Source organism: Giraffa tippelskirchi, chromosome 7, assembly GCF_054371585.1.
Source record: "Giraffa tippelskirchi isolate mGirTip1 chromosome 7, T2T-mGirTip1v1.2.pri, whole genome shotgun sequence".
Taxonomy (NCBI): domain Eukaryota; kingdom Metazoa; phylum Chordata; class Mammalia; order Artiodactyla; family Giraffidae; genus Giraffa; species Giraffa tippelskirchi.
The window spans coordinates 6,854,242-6,874,055 of NC_137281.1; the positions used below are offsets into that span (position 1 = coordinate 6,854,242).

General features: G+C 52.6%; 2 protein-coding genes across 12 annotated transcripts in view; one reads left to right on the forward strand and one right to left on the reverse strand.

Moving 5' to 3' along the window:
- The window catches only part of VRK3 (VRK serine/threonine kinase 3), a 53,232-nt gene that overhangs the window by 25,472 nt on the left and 7,946 nt on the right, over nucleotides 1-19,814 (forward strand). For 3 of the 11 annotated variants that reach the window (XM_081514957.1, XM_081514956.1, XM_081514960.1), the window contains 4 exons: nucleotides 360-480; nucleotides 5,824-5,882; nucleotides 8,752-8,900; nucleotides 10,067-10,425. In XM_081514957.1, the coding sequence (XP_081371083.1) occupies nucleotides 360-480; nucleotides 5,824-5,882; nucleotides 8,752-8,900 (329 nt within the window). In that variant the 3' untranslated portion in view covers nucleotides 10,067-10,425. Of the gene's footprint in view, nucleotides 1-359; nucleotides 481-5,823; nucleotides 5,883-8,751; nucleotides 8,901-10,066; nucleotides 10,426-12,011; nucleotides 12,569-12,896; nucleotides 13,049-15,155; nucleotides 15,282-15,890; nucleotides 16,656-17,614; nucleotides 17,709-18,474; nucleotides 18,812-19,814 lie in introns of those variants that run through there. The other 8 variants (XM_081514959.1, XM_081514958.1, XM_081514961.1 and 5 more) reach the window with 5 other exon arrangements.
- SIGLEC11 (sialic acid binding Ig like lectin 11) lies at nucleotides 12,431-18,597 on the reverse strand. The gene is made up of 9 exons (XM_081507623.1): nucleotides 18,558-18,597; nucleotides 18,099-18,479; nucleotides 17,644-17,931; nucleotides 17,399-17,446; nucleotides 16,597-16,854; nucleotides 16,219-16,503; nucleotides 15,904-16,000; nucleotides 15,333-15,399; nucleotides 12,431-13,324 (listed from the first exon to the last, which is right to left on the reverse strand). Exons 1-9 carry the CDS (start codon nucleotides 18,595-18,597, stop codon nucleotides 13,133-13,135), a joined length of 1,656 nt encoding a protein of 551 aa, XP_081363749.1. The 3' UTR covers nucleotides 12,431-13,132.

Sequence of the window (19,814 nt, forward strand, 5' to 3'; positions counted from 1 at the left end):
AGTTAAGACCCAGTGCGGCTAAATAAATAAATACTAAAAGAGAAAAGAATGTGGGAAGGGCCTTGTCACCCAAGGCTCTGAGGATTCACTGAACAAATAGGTTCATGAATGAAAGACAAGTAGGTGAGGGAGTGAGCTAGTTAAACCAGGGATGAAGAGATGACCAAGGGAGTGAAGGAGTAATTGAGAGACTCATGAAGGGGTGAGAGCAGACAAGTGAAAAGTGGAGGAACAGTTGAGAGACCGTGTATCTGGGTGGTTGCATGTGTGAGCACATGCTTGAGTTGGTGAGAGAAAGGATGAGTGTGGGTGTGTCTGAATGTCTGCCTGAGTGGCCACCTCCTTCCCTCCCTCCCCAGGGCCCTCCCGCCGCAGTGACCTCCAGACCCTGGGCTATTGTTTGCTGAAGTGGCTCTATGGGACCCTGCCATGGACGAACTGCCTTCCCAACACCGAGGAGATCATGAAGCTGAAACAGAAGTGAGTCTAGGGGTCAGCAGAGCCCAGTGCTGGTCCGCCACCCCTGCAGGTGGGGCAGAAGCTCAGAACCCAACAGGGAACAGAAAAGAGGGGGAGGCAGCCTCTGGGCTCTGCAGTTCTCAGGCACGTGCTCTACGTCCATTCCAGCGGACCAGAGCGTGGGCTCTGGAGCCACACTGCCTGGGGTCAGACTCCAGCCCCACCACTGCAGGGTGTTGGGTGGGCAGCTTAACCTCCACAAGTGCCAGTGTCTTCCATGAGCTGGGATCCTGTTAGCACCCACCTCAGGGTGGAAGGATTTGAGGGAGTTGGGCGTACAGCACTCAGCACAGAGCCTGGCCTTAGAAAATGCTCACCGTGTGCCGGACACCATGATTCATTCACTGCCACAGGGACACATGGGCAGCCTGAGCAGTTAGGCCTGGGCTTTGCCTCAGTGTCAGACAACACTGGCCTCTGGTGTCCACACTTCCCTCACTTCTGGTGTGAAACCACCAGATCTTGCTAGTTCTGTTTTAGACGTTCAGCACCAAGGACAGTAGGATAAAACCGGAAGTGTTGGGTGATGTGGTTCAGCACCAAGGACAGTGGGGGTACAGTGGGGGTACAGTGGGGGCTGGTGGGTGCACGGTTCAGCACCAAGGACAGAGGGGCTGTTGGCTGTAAAGGGAGGTGCTGCTGAGTGTGTGGACAGTACACAACTAGACTCAGGGCAGCCCTGCAGGTCCGGAGCTCAGGATTCAAGCTCTGGTGCAGGCTTGGGGCATGAGAGTTACCCCAAGAGGAGCCATTCAGGAGATGGTTGGGTATCACATCTGAAGTGCAAACTTGAAGTTCAAACGGAGACTCAGACTTCAGCAGTGTCTCAGGAGCTGTCCGTAGAAGCCTTGGGAGAGTGGAAAGAGAAAACTCTCCAGAGAACAGCATCGAGTCTGTCTGTCTTCTCAGTTCTGAGCATGCTGTGTCAATGATTCATGTTGAGTCTCTCATTTTGCCCCCTTTATTATCTCCCATCTTCCTTTACTCAACCATGGATATCCACTCACACATACTGAATATATATGTGTCCTACTGATATGCTTGCTTAAATGTACTTGTATCCTTAAACTTGCATGACGGTCGTGGCACTGTATCTGACTTGCATAAATGTTTCTCTGCTCTGAATCTCACCCGTTTCTGGCTTTCTTCACTCAACACTTCCGGTTTAACCCCATAGTTACATGTGCGTCAAGTTTACTGACTAATGCTTTTAAATAAGGTATAGGCACATCTGTGTCCTTCAGTTCAGTTCAGTTCAGTTCAGTCGCTCAGTCGTGTCCGACTCTCTGCGACCCCATGAATTGCAGCACACCAGGCCTCTCTGTCCATCACCAACTCCCGGAGTTTACCCAAACCCATGTTCATCGAGTCAGTGATACCATCCAACCATCTCATCCTCTGTCGTCCCCTTCTCCTCCCGCCCCCAATCCTACCCAGCATTAGGGTCTTTTCCAATGAGTCAACCCTTCGCATGAGGTGGCCAAAGTATTGGAGCTTCAGCTTCAACATCAGACCTTCCAATGAACACCCAGGATTGATTTCTTTTAGGATGGATTGATTGGATCTCCTTGCAGTCCAAGAAACTCTCTGTGTCCTTAAACAACAGTTTTCTTTTCTTAAACAACATGTGATGAGTGCATTTGACTTGTGTAAATGGTCTTGTGCTCTAAACCTCATTCTCCTTTCACTTAATGCTTTATTTCTTTAACTTTTTACATTGCTGAAGAAGCTCAGTGCTTCTCCTCAAGTAATTTTAGATGTAGCTGTGTCCTTGAAAAATACGTTGTGTTTGATTTATGCCAATCAAACACGCACCCGTATGTGTGTGTTCCATTGGCGTAAGTGCTGCCCCGCCCCAGATCTCATCCTCCGTCATGTTTCAGCTTAGTCATCACTCCCCAGGGAGCCCTTCCCTCACCCCCACTGCGTCAGGCCTCCTGCTTGTTCACTTCCGAGGAAGGGACACCTGTCACATTGGCCTGCCCGTAACGACCTGTTCACGGCTAATATTGCTGTATGCTTTTCTGCCCCGGGCAGTGTGCCCACCAGTTCCCTGTGGGCAACTCTGAGGCAAGTGCTCTCCTGATGTGAAGCACAGAGACCTTAGGTGATCAGCCCAGGTCACACAGCTGATGAGAGGCGTTCCCAGGCCCTTTGACTCCAGAGGAGGCCCTTTCCCCTGGAAGCTGGTACCTCCCAAGTGTGGGAGGCTCATCACAGGGGATTGGTCACGTTTGGATGCAGCCATCCTCCACTCACCAGATACTCACTGAGCATCTCCCTGCACCAGGCTCTTCTAGGCCCTGGGGATACAGAATAACTAAGACAGACACCCCTGCCCTCAAGGAACTCACATTCTAATGGGAGAGACAAGGAATAAAGAGATGGTGAAACACAAAGCATGTCAGAGGTCAGAGTGTGGGACAGTCAGTTCAGAGCCCTGGGTATCCACCAGTGGCACTGGCAGGATGTGGGCATGCCTGCTCTTTTAGATTTAAAGGCCAGGGCAGGTCTCATGGCAATGGTGACAGGTGAATCGACTCTCTAGAAGGTGAGTGAGGAGGTCCCACCTGGGTGCTAATACGCCCTAACATCTCTGCAGGATGGGGAAGAGACAGAAAGAGAGAGAGCAGCCCTCAGCAACCAGGCTTCCTCAGGCAACCTCTGCATTGGAAGGCAGCCTCAGTACCTGCCATAACACAAGCCCGTTGCCCTGTTCTCTTTTCTTTTTGCACTTATTTTCTAGTTTTCCAGTAATTTTGTATTTTTTGCAATGAAGCCGGGTGAAAACAACGAGTCTCAGAATTAATGACACAGGTAGTCGGAGGACACAGCCCAATCGCTAACATGTTTAGTGTGGTTGAAGTCTGTGAACTGCTCCTTGACGCACTCTGCTGTGTTAGCGATGATACTGAGCTGCTCTTACAAGGAGACCCTGAGAGAATAAGTAACTCCTTCCAGAACCCCAGATCCCAACCACAACCACAGAGGGAGGGCCGGGAACATGAAGATGCTCCTCAGGGAAATGTCAGTGGCGATACGGGACTCATTCTAGACCCCCCAGCCTCTGTCAGCTGACCTAAGGGCCCACAAGGGGGCAGGGTTGCGATATGCACGTTTTCTTCCCTGGTGGCTCAGACCGTAGAGAATCCACCCGGAACTTAGGAGACTTGAGTTCGATCCCTGGGTCAGGAAGATCCCCTGGAGCAGGGAATGGCTACTCACTCCAGTATTTGTGCCTGGTGAATTCCATGGACAGAGGAACCTGGTGGGCCACAGTCCATGAGGTCTCAAACAGTCAGACGTGATTGAGCAACTAACACTTTCACTTTTCAACTGTCCTCTCAGACGTTCCTGGTGTAGGTGGCTTTTTTTCCATTCACTCAGCAAATATGTATTCATTTTTTTTGATAAATTCTAGTTCATGACAGAATGAATGAATAACAAAGAAAGATGAGAGGCAGTCTGATTCCCCAAGACTTTCTGGCATGCAAGGCCCCCAGCTGGGAAAGCACAGACTCCAGTTGGAGCTGGTCTCTGCTCTTAAGCCTGCAGCTGGGCAGAGAGGTCCCGTGGATACCTACGGTGAGAGCCTGTGTGGGAGAAGTGCTCACACAATTTACGCTGCCTGAGGCTGGCCCAGCCCTTTTATGCCATCACCCTCTTGCTCATTTACCTCCTATATCCCGAGAGACACGCGTCAGACCCGGTCCTTCTTATACACATAAGACAGTTGCTTAAGGCATCCGTGGACCTGTGTGCAGGCACTCAGGAGGGACCCATTTCCTCTGCCTGGGGGGCGTCCAGGGGAACCTTCCAGGGGACAGGCCCTTGAGCCATGTCTAGAAGGGAGAGTGGCCACTTCCTGGGGATCAAGGTGGGGAAGGCAGCCAAGGGCAAAGGAGCGGTATGTGCAGAGGCCTGGAGCTGTGGGTGGATGTATGACCTGTCGGGTTGGGGGACTAGCGGGAGTCTGCTGTGACTGGAGCATGATGGGTGGGAGAAAGTCAGGGAGACAAGGCCACAGGGGCTGGTGGCTTTGGTGCCAGAGGTTCTCCCCGAACCAGGGCACTGGGAAACCCTGGGACGGCTGTGAGCAGGGAGGGGCAGGGTCCATTCTGGGCATAGACAGACTCTCTGGGGCTCTGTTGGGGGGTGAATGGAAAGCTGGGGAGGAGGCCGAGGTCCAGGGGGAAAGTGAGGCCTGAGCTGGGCCCAGAGCCATGGGAGACGGTGGAACAGAAAGGGTTGGGGAGCAAGAGGGTGGGGCTTTTAGGGACTTCTGGGCTGTGGAGGAGGAGAAGGGGATGACACCACCACTCGGTGGACAGTGTGGAGCCAGCCCCGTGGTCTAGGCCAGTGATTCAGTTCTGTACGTATATATATGCATGTATATACTTTTTAAGATTCTTTTTGCATGTAGTATATTACAAAATACTGAGTAGAGTTCCTTATGTTGTATAGTAGATCCTTACTGGTTATCTATTTTATATGTACCAGTATATATATGTTAATCCCAACCTCCTAATTTATCCCTCTCCCCTAACTTTTCATTTTCCTTTTGTGGTCCAAGAGGGGGGTGTGTGTGTGTGTATTTATATATATATATATATTTATACAAATGGGCATCCCAGGTGACGCTGGCAGCAAAGAACCCACATGCCAGTGCGGGATCAAACATGGGTTTGATCCCTGGGTGGGGAAGATCCCCTGGAGGAGGGCTTAACAACCCACTCCAGTATTCTTGCCTGGAGAATCTCATGGACAGAGGAGCCTGGTGGGCTACGGTCCATGGGGTCACAAAGAGTCGGACACGACTGAAGCAACTGAGCATGCACGCACACCCGCACAAACACAGGTGAAACCAGGTGATGTATTGATAAGTTGGTAAAAATGTTGCAATTGGAAGCCTGCAAGTACTTAACACTGTGCTTCCCCTAAACTCCTCGTTCAGAATTTACTCATCCAGTGTCCAAGGTGACTCTCTTGAGCAGCGGTCCCTAACCTTTCAGGCACCAGGGACTGGTTTTGTGGAAGACAGTTTTTTCACAGACTGGTGGAGGGTGGGTGGGAGGATGGTTTCAGGATTATCAAGCGCCGTACATTTGTTGTGCATTTTATTTCTATTATTACTACATCACCTCCACCTGTCATCAGGCGTTAGATCCCGAAGTTTGGGGACCCCTGTTCTAGATCACAACTGATGAGAATAAGGAAAACTAGGGCACATCTACCAGACATCCTGTTTCACAGGGTGACTCTCCTTCCCTGAAAGGCCTTTCACGGGTGCCTCTGTCCCGTCAGGTTTCTTGACAACCCAGAGGGCCTCGTGGGACAGTGCAGTCGCTGGATCAGCCCCTCAGGTATGTCCCAAGGGAGGGAGCAGGCGGGGGCCGTGGAGGGACCAGGACTCGAGCCCATCCAGGGGATGCCTGTCCTCACACCCCTCTATTTTCCTTGAGTTTTCCAAATCACACGTGTATCTGTGCCCCTCGTAGAAACAAAAATCCTCCCCCTCAAATTCAGAAGTGTGTCTGAACAGTAACAACAGCAGCGCACACACACATGTAACCATATACACATAATGTGTGGTTTTTCTTATAGGTCTTTCACCTATATTTGTCTCTGACTTACTTTTTCACGTAAGAAGATTCCTTGGAGATTTTCTGTGTCAATGCTTATAGAATTTTATGGATATTTTTTAAATTATGATAAAATATACTTAATGTCAGCCGAAACTGCAGTTGTGACTCATTAGTCAGTCATGAAATCCATTTAATGGGGATTTTAAAAGTGAAAAAGACAGGGACTTCCCTGGTGGTCTAGTGGTTAAGACTCTGAGCTCCCAGTTCAGAGGATCCAGGTCTGATCCCTGGTCAGGGAACTATATCCCACATGCTGCAACCAAAGATTCTGCATGCTGCAGCGAAGATCAAAGATCCCACGTGCCCCAACTGTAGGACCCCAACTGTAGGACCCCGTGCAGCCAAATACATACATACATACACATATATATATAAACCACACATGGTCAGATCCCATTTTCATTATTAAAATCTCATCAGGGAGGAAAATCTGAGAAGAAAGCATTGGAGAGGATGTGCAGCCAGCGTTAACAGCAATTCTCTCAGGGATGGAGGATCAGGTGGTTTCTTTAAAAAATTAAAGGACTTCCCTGGTGGTCCGGTAGTTAAGAATCCACCTGCCAGTGCAGAAGACATGGGTTCGATCCCTGATCTGAGAAGATTCCACATGCCAAGGGGCAACTAAGCCCGTGTGCCACAACTGCTGAGCCTGCGTTCTAGAGCCTGGGAGCCCCAGCTGCTGAGCTCACTTAGCCCAGAGCCTGTGCTCTGCTACAAGAGGAGCCACCGCAGTGAGACGGCCAGGCGCCACGGCTAGGGAGTAGGCTCCCACTGGCCGCCACTAGAGAAAGCCCGGGCACAGCAAAGGAGATCCAACACAGCCAAAAATAAACAGATAAGCAAAATGTAAAGGACAGGAAAAGTATGAGTGCCTTGCAGAAGTTCAGGAAACGCTTAATGAGATACTAGCTTCGGTGATACATATTTATAGTCATATATATGTATGTGAGTAACGGGTTATAATTAGAAATACGTTTTATTTTTCATATTACAAAATGCTGTACTAGTTATACATCCGTTTCTTTTTTGTTTATAATTTCATTTGTATATTTTGAAAAAAAATCGAAAGAACATCATTTCGTGACACATGAAGCCTGTGGGAGTCCAGCTGCAGCGTCCATCAGTAAAGCAGTCTTGGTGCACAGCCACGTGCATCGGCTTCCCGGCCTCCCTCCTTGGGCCTTTTGTGGGAGGACAGCCGAGTTTGGTCCTCCCCTCACAGGTTCCCCGCGTTCTGAGCCAAAACTATTTACTCTCCGGCACTTCACAGTAAAAGCTTGTTGGCCCCCGTTTTAGAGATACACACCAAATAGTTAGAGATAAAATCATATAATCATCTGGGATTTGCTTTAAAACAATACAGGAGAGGGAAGCAGTAGGGGTTTGATGAAACAAGGTTGGCGTGAGTTGATAGCTGATGATAAATCCGCGCACCTCAGGTTAGGACTTGACCCCATGGTCTTTTAATTGGAATCACTCACCTGATGCCTGGACTTACCGAGGCTCAGATTCTTTTTGTCTCAGTTCAGAAGGAATTCAGCAAGAGGCACAATGATAGACACGATGTAGATTTATTAATATAGGATGCTCATGAGAGGTGCAAGCCAGCAGGCGAGTGGGCTCTGCCCCAGAATTAAGCGGGCTGTGTGTGTGTGCGCCTGCTCAGTCGTGTCCGACTCTATGCAGCCCCGCGGACTGTAGCCCGCCAGGCTCCTCTGTCCATGGGATTTCTCAGGCAAGAGTCCTGGAGTGGGTTGCCATTTCCTCCTCCAGGGGATCTTCCCAACCCAGGGATCAAACTCACATCTCCTGTGCTTCCTGGGTTGGCAGGCGGATTCTTTTACCACTGCGCCTCTGGGAAGCCCCGATAGCTTTCTTGAGGCAGCATTAACTTACAGTGGTCTCCAAAGTTGCCTAGGTTTCCTCTTTATCTATAGTCCCCTACTGGGGCTTCTACAATGTCCTGAATAACTATCTGTCTTGCTATTCACTGAACCCAGGATAGGCCAGCTGCGAGCCAGGCAGCAGATAGGAAGAAGCTGGAAGAAGATGCGAGGATTCGTAGGAACTACAGACACATTTTGTTCGCAGCAGAAAGGCAGACAGGCTTTATTCTTCTCTAACGGTTGCCGACACCCCGCTGTGCGGCAAGGGCTTTTCAGGTGGTACTTCTATAGACATGATTCTCCTGCGCAGTGCTATAAATGATCTCAGCTGTTACATAACCTCGCAGAGTCATTGTTAACAGAATGTGGACCAGAGCAAGAGGACCATGGACGGCAGTGAGAGGGAGTGGGGCGAGAGAGCCTGACCACTGCCATCTTGACTGGCTGTTGTTTACCTACACTTTCCTATTCTATCCCTATCAGTGACGCTAGGTGACAGGCATGCTGCTGCTAGTGGTACCACTTTCCCAGTGCTTATGTTTACTGTTTAAAAAAAATAAAATTAAGTGGCTGCAGCAGTGCCAGGCAGAGAGGAAGCACTGAGTAAAGGAGCACCATGGCTGAGACCCTCTGGGCACAGCCCCCCGGGCTCTGCGTTGGGGGGCCACCCCCCTCAGCCCTCCCCCGTGTCTTGACCACAGAGACCCTGCAGGAGTACCTGAAGGTGGTGATGGCCCTCCAGTACGAGGAGAAGCCGCCCTACTCCACACTGAGGAATGGTCTGGAAGCCCTGCTGCAGGACCTGCGGGTATCCGCCTACGACCCCTTGGACCTCCAGGTGGTACCCTAGGTGGGTTCCAGCAGGAAGAACCGGGGAGTCTCAACCCTGTCCCTGGCTCCCACCGCTGTCTCCACTGATGACATTTGATGTTTATACGCCCGGTGCCTGGGCGCAGAGCACTCCAGAAACGCCAGGTTGTTTGTTCAGGAACCTAGCACACTCTCCACCTTGACCACAGACACTCCAAAAATGAAGGCATGACCTCCTCCACCCAGCTCGCCCCCGTCCCAGTCTCTGTCCCCACCCCCACAGCTGTCCAAGAGAGACTTCTGGCTCCTTCCTCACCCCTCTCTCCCTGCCTCTCAACCCTGTCCCTCCAGGCAGTTGCTAAGTTCCTTCTAGTCCACCTCCTCCAGGGCCCTGCCTCCATCCTCTGCCCAGGATCCCCTGGAGCATGGTCACTTGTCATAGTCACCTGCTGGCGATGAGCTCCGTGAGGACCAGGTCGAGTCTGTCTCTGCATCTCTATGTTCCCCGCTCACGTTGCTGGCCTGGCTCACAGATGCTCCACCCATATTTACCAAATGGGCCATCCGACCTCCCCATCCAGCTCATACCATGGAAATTTAAAAGCAAACCTAACAGCCCTTTCAGGACCATAGTTTCCAATCTGCTCAGTCTCCGAGGACCACTCAGTCAGCAGCAGGTTTGTCCCTCGGTTAGGAAGTTAGTGAGGAGATGCTCCTTAAGGAGCCCGGGGACCCTGGAGTAACTTGGGGATCCTCTTGCCTCAGCCTTGGCCCGATTGCCCGTCCTCCCCTCAGATTCCAGCCCAGGCAGAGATCAGTCCCACCTCAGAACCTCAGCATGTGCCATCCCCACGGCCTGTGACCACTGTCCGCTTGGTTTTTGCCACGACCGGTTCCTTCTCATCACCACCCATCAGATCCCGAGGCCTCCCCTGATCGCCCCAGTGAGGTGCCTCCCCCCTTATCACGTCTCCTGTTTTCTGCACACCCCTTGTCCCCTCCTGGGGGGAAGCGTGTGTTTAATCTGTCGTGTCTCCACAACTCTCCTCCAGATTATAAGCCCAGCAAAGCCTCCTTGGTCCTCCTGTTTATGGTGGTATTGCTCATCCCTAGAAAGTATTGATGGAAAGCTGCTATCACACAGTAGGGGCTTAAAGGGTACCCTTTGACTAAATGACACTGACAGCCATTTTTATTGTCTTCTAGAACTTTCAGCCTGGAGTTTGAAATAGAGAAAAAAAAAGGAGCCATGTGACTCAAGGCCTGCTGTAGAATCACAGATAAGCTTCTAGAAAGATCCCCCGAATGTGCATTCCAGCCACTTCTTCAGGTGAAACTGCTCATCATCAGTCTAGATCAGCCTCAGGGAACCCAGAAGTTAGGCCCCAGATACTGTGAACTCCCTCCTTTCCACTGTCCCTCCCTTCAGCTGTTGTCTCCCGCCAGCCTCTGAGGCTTTGGGTGGAGAAGACCCCCGATTCACAGACGGGGGTTGGGCTGGTCCCCTCAGCGGGGACACTGCCATTGGTACCAGTGCGCTTTGACAATAAATTGTTTGATGGGAACTTGGAGAGTCGACTGTCTGCAAAAGAAGTTCCTTTTGAAAAAATTTAGCTCATTTTTTTCCCCCATCCATCCATCCATCCATCCATCCATCCATCTCTTCAACCTTTCATCCAACCATCCACTCGTTCTTTTTAATATTTACTTATTTGGCTGTGTCAGGTCTTAGATGCTGTGAGAGGGCTTAGTTGCCCCAGAGCATGTGGGATCTTAGTTCCCTGATCAGGGATTGAACCCAGGTCCCCTGTGTTGGAAGTTGGAAGGCAGATTCTTAACCACTTGACCACCAGGGAATTCCCTGCACTCTTCCACATATCTATCCACATTTTTGAGCAGACACTCATTCATCCATTCTTTCACTTATTCATCCACCATGTGTCCATCCATCCATCTCTCCATGCACCCGTCCGTATGCTTGTCCATCCATCCGTTCACCCTTTCATCATCCACTCATTTACCGCTCATTCTCTCATCCACTTACCCTTCTTCTCTTCCACACATTCACCCTTCCTCTTATTCAACAAATATTCAGCAGACATGTCTTGAGTTCATGTTATATGACACCCACTGTGCTGCCCAGACAATCCTAATGAACCAGACGTACGTGCCAAGGTCCTTGAGCTGATGGAGCCTACAGTCAAGTGAAAGGACACGACTTCGGGCTGTGATCGGCACTCTGAAGACCCTGCATGGGTTGTGATGGACAATGAGGCTCCCCTAGACTGGAGGGCACCTCTGGGGGGAGCCTGGACACAGAGAGGCCAGGGAGGAGGCCACAGGACAGAAAGAGAGAGCCTGGGGAGACATTTCAAAGGCAGGCTGGCCAGCAGCATGTGGCAAATAATTAGACTGGGAGGGGTTGAGAAGGAGGAGGAGCTTCAATTAAAAATAAATTTAAAAAGGAGGAGATAAACATGCTTCCTTGAATTTTGCTTTGGATATCTTAAATTATCCACCCTGCTTTGGGATGGGAAGAATCAGAGGCTGGAAGGGGGGATAAACTGCTCAGAGAAGCCGTGATTCTCTCCCTTCTCGGGAGAGGAAAGAAGAATGAGCGGACTGATGACCATTTCCTGGCTGAAAGGAAGGGTGTATAACCCTTTGGAGAAGGAGGTATTCCTCAGTGAGAGAGAAAACCCATCAGAAAATCTCCCACTGGCAGCCCCTCTGTGTTCATGAGTCCACAAGAGAAGAGGGACGTCAGCCACCCTGGGGATCCCAGATCAGGCAGGAGGGGTGGTCACAGTCAACGCCTGCCCCCCCCCACTGCCACCCTCCTGGCCTCGGTGCACTTGGCCAAGGTCCAGCGACCCTCCCCACCCCGGTCCTCCCCTCCCCTCTCTGAGCAAGCCAGTCCAGCAGGACCTAGAGCTGTTCAGACAACAGGAAAATCCCACATCCAGGCAGAGCAGCAAGAGTGTGGACAGTGGACAGTCTTCCTCCCTGTCGCTGAAGCGGCCTTTACCTGTCTCCAGAGCCCAGGTTTTGACAGTTCATCCCAACTTCTGAAAGAGGAGGGTGTTGTCCTCAGCATTAATGACCCTAGTTCTCGGAGCAGTGATCAAACCTGTATCCTCTGCGTTGGCAGGCGGATTCTTAACCACTGCACCACCAGGGAATTCCAGACACCATTTCTCAAGATCAAGAGATGCAACATAATCCTGGAAAATGGCAAGGCAAAATGTGCCACAAAAGATGGAACTACGTCCTTCAACACCTCTAGTTCCCAGAGCAGTTACAGCCTGAAGTCATTAACTTTATGCTAAAACATGTTCCTATCTTGGCTCAGAATGCTACTGTTGGGTGTGTTTCCTCATGAAGGGAAACAATGGAAAAAGTTAAATGGACGCTCAATGGGATAAAGAACAAAAGCGGTTGGCTGTGACCCTTGTAAAAACTATATTACAATGTAAATGGATGCAGAATGGAACTGCAAGGAATTTTATAAGCAGATTCAGCAACAACAACAAAAAATTCTTTAAGAACGAAAATATCAAGGACACAGAATTAAAAAGAACCCTTGTCATTTATTTCAGATAATCAGTGAATGATTTTTGTGTCTGAGAAAATAGACAAGTTGGGTTTCCAGGAAGCAGGCTCAGAGAAAGACCAGTTTGCAGTGTGTTCGCAGGAAGTGCCCCAGGGGTGAGTCCTGGTGGAAGGGAAGGGAGGGGCAGGCTACGTGGGGCCCAGGGATGTGATCCTGCCTAAGGACAACCTCTGCTCAGCCTTGGGGGGGGGCGGGGGGGAGGCACCTCTGGAGCTAGACAGCCCTGCAGAGTGGCCCCCATTTGGCCCAGCATGCCAGGCCCTTATCCCAGCAGGTTGCCCAGGGAAGAGGTTTGACCTTGGGCGCGATGCCCTCTGCACATTCACCCCCGTGGGACACTAGACGCTGACACCTTGACACTATACGTTGCCTTGATGCCCCACAACAACCCTGTGAGTTAGGTTTGTGGTGTCCATTTTACAGAGCGGGAGACTGAAAAGGAAGGTGACGCGCTCCAACTCACACTCGTGTTTGGTGACAGGTCTGAAACATGAGCCCAGTTCTGCCCATCACCCCACCAGCGGGACTTGCATATGTTAGTTGGTAGCCCGTGTACATGGAAAACTGTTCTCTCAGGCATTGTCCCTGATGTCTCTCTTCCCTAAGAAGCCCTGGGTCCCCCAGCCGGAGGTTGCAGAAGGTTTCAGGAGGCGGGGTCATCATTTAAGGATCTTGACCTCTGCATATTCAGTGGTGCTGGTGGCAACCTGGTTCCGAGGCTCCCAGGGCCTCAGCTCAAGGAAACTGAGGGAGGCGTAATGAAGCTCCTGTTCCTCCCCGGAGAGGGGGGCAGCCACCGCTGGGGGCGGGTAGGCCAGGGGGCTGCCTGGAGGACACTCATCCTGGTAACCCTGCGTGGAGGAGAAAGAAGGGGGTCATATTAGGATAACAGGGTCTGGGGACTTCCCTGGTGGGCCAGTGGCTAAGACTCCACTCACTCAGTGCCGGGGACCCTGGTCAGGGAACTAAGATCCCACCAGCCCCGACTAAACATCCCACATGCCGCATGGAAGATCAAAGATGTGCACGCCGAAACTGAGACCCGACACAGCCACATAAAAATAAATAAGTAAAATATTTTAAAAAGGGATAAAGAGGTGGAAGAGAGCTCTTCCAGGAGGGTCCACAAATGAACCTGGAAACTAAACGTTCAGTCTTTTCATCTATTCATCCCAAACATTGGCTGGGCCCCCATTCATTCATTCACTCATTCAATGCCTGAGAGTATTAACGCCTGGCACTTGACAATCAGTTGCCAGTCTTCTAGATTCCTCACAACAATCTACTTGGGAGACACTGTTATCCTCATTTATCAGGTGGAGATAAATGAAGGCTGTGGCAATAAATTTCCCTGGTGGCTCAGACGGTAAAGAATCCACCCGCAGTGAGGAAGACCTGGGTTCGATCCCTGGGTCGGGAAGATCCCCTGGAGGAGGGCATGGCAACCCACTCCAGGATTCTTGCCTGGAGAATCCCCATGGACAGAGGAGCCTGGTGGGCTGCAGTCCATGGCGTCACAAAGAGTTGGACACGACTGAGCGACTAGGCACACACACATCAGGTGGAGAAATTGAAGCTAAGTAAATGTCCCCAGGCCCAACATTTAATCATTGGTAGGGCCAAGATTTATTCTAGGTCCTTCTGACACCAGTGCTGCCTTAAGGACCTGCTCCCCTGGTGCCAGGTGCTGCATATTCAGTGAGGAACAAAGGAAATGCCACACCTCGACCTCGTGGTTGCAGTGGAGGAAGCAGACATTCAAGCTGTAGTCAGCTGTATTACTATCTAATAGGACTGGAATGGGATGGATGGTATAAGAAGGCCAGGGATTTGCTCAGGCCTGGACTGACCTCAGGGACCACTCATCATTACAGAGTCAGGCAAACACAATCACCAAACTGCATTATGAGCCTTTTTGTTTGCTTGCTTTTTGTTAATATTTATCTATTTATTTGGCTACACTGGGTCTTAGTTACAGCATGCCAACTCTTAGCTGCAGCAGGTGGGATCTAGTTCCCTGACCAGAAATCGAACCCGGGCCCCCTGCATTGGGAGCGTGGAGCCTTAGCCACTGGACCAGCAGGGAAGCCCCCATTGTGCGTGTTAGAATCGAAAGATCTTATGCCGGAAAGAATTAACCTTGCCTGAAGAAAACTTGACCTTTTGCTCCAGCACCTGGGAGGGAACCGCTAAGTCCTTGAAATGTCTCACCTGATAAGTTTGTCTCAGAACTTGCCTGGTGGTATCTTGAGGACCCCTGAACTTGATTTTGTTGGTAGTACATAGTAGTTATTTTGGGGAGATCCTTGTGGCATCCTGTCTTGGGGAGGTGAGGTAGGACTTGGGAGGAACGTTGGTCTGGGGTCCAGAGAGAAAGGAGGAGGGCCCGGTTGGAAATAAATGCAATCAGTAAGACGGATTAGTGGTCCTTGGCTCTCGAGAGGGGAGACAGAGGGCAAAGGGGAGGGGCTCCCAGGTCGTTGGACTGAGTGGCTGTGTTGATGGGTTCTTGTTTTAGTTGCTAAGTCCGGTCTGACTCTTTGCGACCCCATGGACTGTGTCCCACCAGGCTCCTCTGTCCATGGTACTTTTCCCAGGCAAGAATACTGGAGTGGGTTGCCATTTCCTCCTCCAGGGATCTTCCCAACCCAGGGATAGAACCCTTGTGTCCTGCATTTGCAGGCGGATTCTTTACCAGCTGAGCCACCTGGGAAGCCCCATGCTGATGGGACCCAAGAGGAAAAGCCTGTGTGGGTTGTGATGAGCATCTGAGTTATCATGAGGACTGCGGCCATGGCGGTCAGCCATGTGGAGAGTCAGCCAGCTGGGATCCTGAGGGACCGAGGGCTCACCACTCACCTGGGAGGTGGGACCCAGTGTGCAGGGTTCATCCTTCTCACGGGCTGCCTTCCTGTAGATCTTCACTCTGAGAGGGGAAGCCAGGACCTCTCAGCAGCCCAGCTGGCTCAGAGCTTGGAGGGTGGCCATTGCCCCCATCCCAACCCCCTCCCCATCCCCACTTGAGGCTAGAAGGGGCTGGGACTTCCCCTGGCAGGCCAGTGGCCAGTGGTTAAGACTCGGCGCTTCCACTGCAGGCTCAATTCCTGGTCAAGGAACTAAGATCCCACATGCTGCGTGGGGCAGCCAAAAGATAATAAAACTTAAGAGAGAGACAGGGTAGAAGGGCTGACCAAGGCCAAGAGATAGGGCACGCACCTCGTCTCATGACCTTCCTGGTGACAACGGGCATCCTTCGCCAATGGCTGGGGTGCACGGTGGGGACAGACCCTGCTCTGATTCCCTGACCCATGACCCGGTTCTGCAAAGCTCCATACCGTCCAGATTCCTCCAGAGGGGGCCCTCCTGGGATTCCAAGGCTCCGTCCTCTTCCCCACCCTGCACTCACCCTCCCCCCAGAGACGACACTCACGTGAAGAAGATGAGGCAGGAACAGAGGCTGAGCAGGCCAGCTGCGCCAGCTCCCCCAACGGCCCCCAGAACAAACTCTCCTCCAAGCTTGGGCTTCCCTGCAGACAAGCAAGATTTAGGGTGACTCCCCTCCAAGCCCCAGGACCCACATGCCCCCTCCTCCCATAGTTTGAGCTCTCCAGTTCTTCAGTAGTTCTCTGCCCCCACCCCTGCCTCTCAACGCTCCCGCCCAGACCCCTCTCCCTGCCAAGTGTCATCTTCTCTAGGGTGGAGACTCCCTTCCCCTCTAAGCCTCTCCCCCCAACAGACCCCTGACCTGGCAGCAGCAGGACAGACCCGCTCCGGGCCCCGTGGACGTTCAGGGCCTCACAGCTGAGTCTGAGGCCGGAGCTGAGCCCCTCGCGGAGGCTCAGGGAGCCGTTGACCCAGGGCCCGGCGGAGCTGGAGGCAACCTCGAAGGAGGCGTTGCTGAGCTCCCCTGCCAGCAGCCCCTCCCCGAGCCGCCAGCGCAGGGAGGGGGCCGGCTGGGCTCGGGAGGAACAGCTGCAGAGCAGACCCTCGTCGTCCTGGGAGCAGGAGGGGCCCAGCAGCTGCGGGGGGGCTGTGGGGAGGGAGGAGAGTCAGTGGGGTCTGGGGTCTCCCTGCACCCGAGTGCCTCTCCCCGGGTGTTTCCCCCCACACACACACAGCTCACTCTGCACAGAGAGATGCACAGAGATCCACAGGGAGCCCCGAGGGTGCTGAGCTCGGCAGGTGAGTTTGCCTTCATGGCCCGACTCCACTCGGGGCAGGTACAGGACCCCAGGGTTTGAAGGATTTGAGGGGCTCAGGGTCCGGCTCCCCTGGGACCAGCTCAGTGTGGCCGGGGGGTTGCTGTCAGTGTCGCAGATCAGGCGCAGAGAGTCTCCTTCCAGAACGGGAAGAGATGAGCCGTTCCCCAGGTGTTTCAGCTCTGGAGAGAGGCAGAGACAGACAGAGAGACACACACACAGAGAGGGAGACAGATGGAGACAGACACACACACAGAGGCAGAAAGAGACCAAGACACAGGGAGACACAGAGAGAGAGCTGAGCCCAGACTCTGAAGCCCTGTTTGCATTTCTCTATCCTATTTATTGTTTTCAAGTTGCGAAGAGATCCCACAAGTAGCTTTTTAAGCAGCTTTATTGAGATATAATTCACAAACCGTACAACTCCATTTACATACCACTTGAAAGTCACTGCATAACCATCACCACAGTCAGTTTTAGAACATTTTCATGACCCTGTCCGAAACACTCTGCACCCCTCAGCCGTCTTCCCCAATCCTTCCATTACCCCAGCCCTAAGCAAACACGACTGTCTCTATAGATTTGTGTCTTCGGGACGTGGCACGTAAACACCCAGCTTCTTTCCTGCAAGGTGATGTTTCCGAGGTTCATCTAGTGTATCTGGAATGAATGGGGGCTCTCCCTTCTCTGCAGTCCCTACCATGCTCCATGGCCCTCCCTTCCTACCTGTGGTAATTCCTCCAGAGATGCTGATGGTCAGCTTCTGGGGGGGATCTGGGGGGCAGAGATGCTGCGGTGAGGAAGGGAGTCAGAGCTGCCCCTGCCCCGGCCCCCTTCTCAGGGCTCCTCACGCTTCCAGGAGGCACAGAACCGGAACCAAAGCAGAACAGGGCCCCCCAGCCCCTGGCCTGGGGTCACCAGCGCCCATTCCCAGCCCCACAGGCACCCCTCGGGCCCGGCCCAGTGCTCACAGGACACATTGAGCGTGACGGTCCTCTCCGCGCTCACAAAAGCCCTGCGGAAGGTCACCCGGCAGGTGAGGCTCGTGCCGTGATCCTGTGGGCGGGGGGTGAGCAGGATCTCCGAGGAGTTATAGGCCTCCTTGGAGTCCAGTCCTGGGGGTCTGAGGGCAGCCCCGGTCCAGGAGATGGTGGGGGGCGTGGCCCAGTCACAGGCCTCAGGCAGCGAGCACTCGAGGTGGCTGCTGAAGCCGGATTCCAGGGGCTCCTTGATGTGGACATCGGGGGTCCATGTTAGCGCTGGAGAGGAGAGATGGAAAGGCCAGACCCCAAGGGGGACCCCTGTGTGTGCCCACACTGATCTGACTGTGGGCCACTGTGCCCCCCGCCCTTAGAGATGGAGGGGCATGGGGTCCATACTTCCCACCACCCCACCCCAACCTCTCTTCCTGGGGACCCTTCCGTACGGATCACGTTCACAGCGAGCTGGTTATTCTTGTAACTGTGGTTTCCAGCTTCTCTTATCAGCTGAAAATAATAGTTTCCACTGTCCCTCTTGCGGGCGTCTGCAATGCCCAGGGAGCAGTCGTTGGCCCTCGGGTCCCCAAGGAGGTGGAATGGGATATTTCTCTTCTTCTTTCCACCCCGGGCTGAGTTGTCTGTGGCCATAAGAACGTCCTCTGGGAGTCTATCCTGTTTCCGGAACCATGCCCCGTAAACGTGTGTGGAGTTGGTCCAGCCAAGCGGGGGGTAGGAGACGTTACACGGCACGGAGACGCACAGACCCTCCTGCACTGTCACCGATGCCCGCACTTGCAGCTGGTATAGTGATTCCTTCTGCAGGGACCCTGGGGGAAGACAGAGGCTCGGCTGCAGCCCCAGCCCCAGCCCCAGCCCGGGACCCACTCTCCCCACGGCACACTCACCCGCCCACAGCAGGGGCATCAGCAGCAGCAGCCTCTCCATGTCTGAGGGGCCAGGAGTTCCCAGGGCAGCCCAGTTTCTGGACCTGCCTGTCTGTCTGTGAAGGAAGCTCCAACAGGAAGGGGAAAGGGACCATCCACAAACGAGCAAAAGAGGAAGCTCGGAGCTGCCGATGTCTGGGAAACATCTCTTCTGACTTCTCCTTTCGTGATTGGAAGTTGCAGGGCACTTCTAACTCAGGACACAGCCACCCCGGGTCAGCCTCGGGCGGGCGAGTGGGGCTCTCAAGGGAAATGGGTGGGGAGGGGCTCCAGAGGCAGGGATTCAGTCATTCATTCATTTGCCAGGCAAATGTCTACTCCATGAAGGAGCTGAGGGCAGAGGAAGGCAAGACCTCACAAATCCTGCCTCACTGTTTTCGTGACCCCAAACCCAGGATCCCCAAAGGACACAACCTCTCTGCCTGTCCTGGGGACATGTCTGTGTCCACACAAGGCCTCCAGCTCCACAGTAGGAAGTGGAATATTTACACAGGGCCCCATGCTCCGAAGGGCTTCCCGACTGAGGCTTGATGCTCTGTGGTGTCATCTTGAAATTCCTAATCATTTTGATCTTGGACTTTGTGTTCTGTAAGTGAAATCTCATGGGATAAGGAGCACACACCTGGGGAACTGGAAGCTTGGATCACACCAGGCCAATCCAGGGACAGCCTAGATCAAGGAACAGTTTCTTGGCCTCCTTCCCACTTCCATCCCCCTACTTGGGCATAGAGAGCTTCTGGAATTTGCTGTGTTGAGTGCCTGTGAGAGTCTACACTGCTCAGCCCCTCCAACCCCCAATCAAACCTGAGGAACTGGACATTAACTAGTACAATTAAAAACACGATGAAGAGGGACTTCCGAGGTGGTCCAATGGCTAAGACTCTGGGCTCCCAATGCTGGGGGTTCAATGCACAGTCTGGTTGGGGAACTAGATCCCACATGCTGCAGTTAAGAGTTGGCATGCCGCAATGAAGATCAAAGAACTAAGAGCTGGCTCAGCCACATAAATACATTACTATATATACACTATAACTTATTATTATTTATTGTAACATATATATATTTGCACAAGGCTGCATACTCGGAAGGGGCCTATATTTTAAAGTAGACTAGTGGTTGCCTGGGGCTGCGGGTGTGACTGTTGATGGGTGTGGGGTCTCCTTTTGGGAGGGATGTAAAAGTTCTGGAACGAGATGGTGGGGAGGGTGACACACCATC

Excerpts from the sequence above, each read along its gene's own strand:
- SIGLEC11 (XM_081507623.1), bottom strand. The coding sequence starts at position 18,597 with ATGGAGAGGCTGCTGCTGCTGATGCCCCTGCTGTGGGCGG. Across the intron at positions 17,447-17,643 it reads CGTCACGCTCAATGTGTCCT|ATCCCCCCCAGAAGCTGACC; the intron begins GTGAGCACTGGG and ends TCTGCCCCCCAG. Across the intron at positions 16,504-16,596 it reads TGTGCATCTCTCTGTGCAGA|CCCCCCCGCAGCTGCTGGGC; the intron begins GTGAGCTGTGTG and ends CCCTCCCCACAG.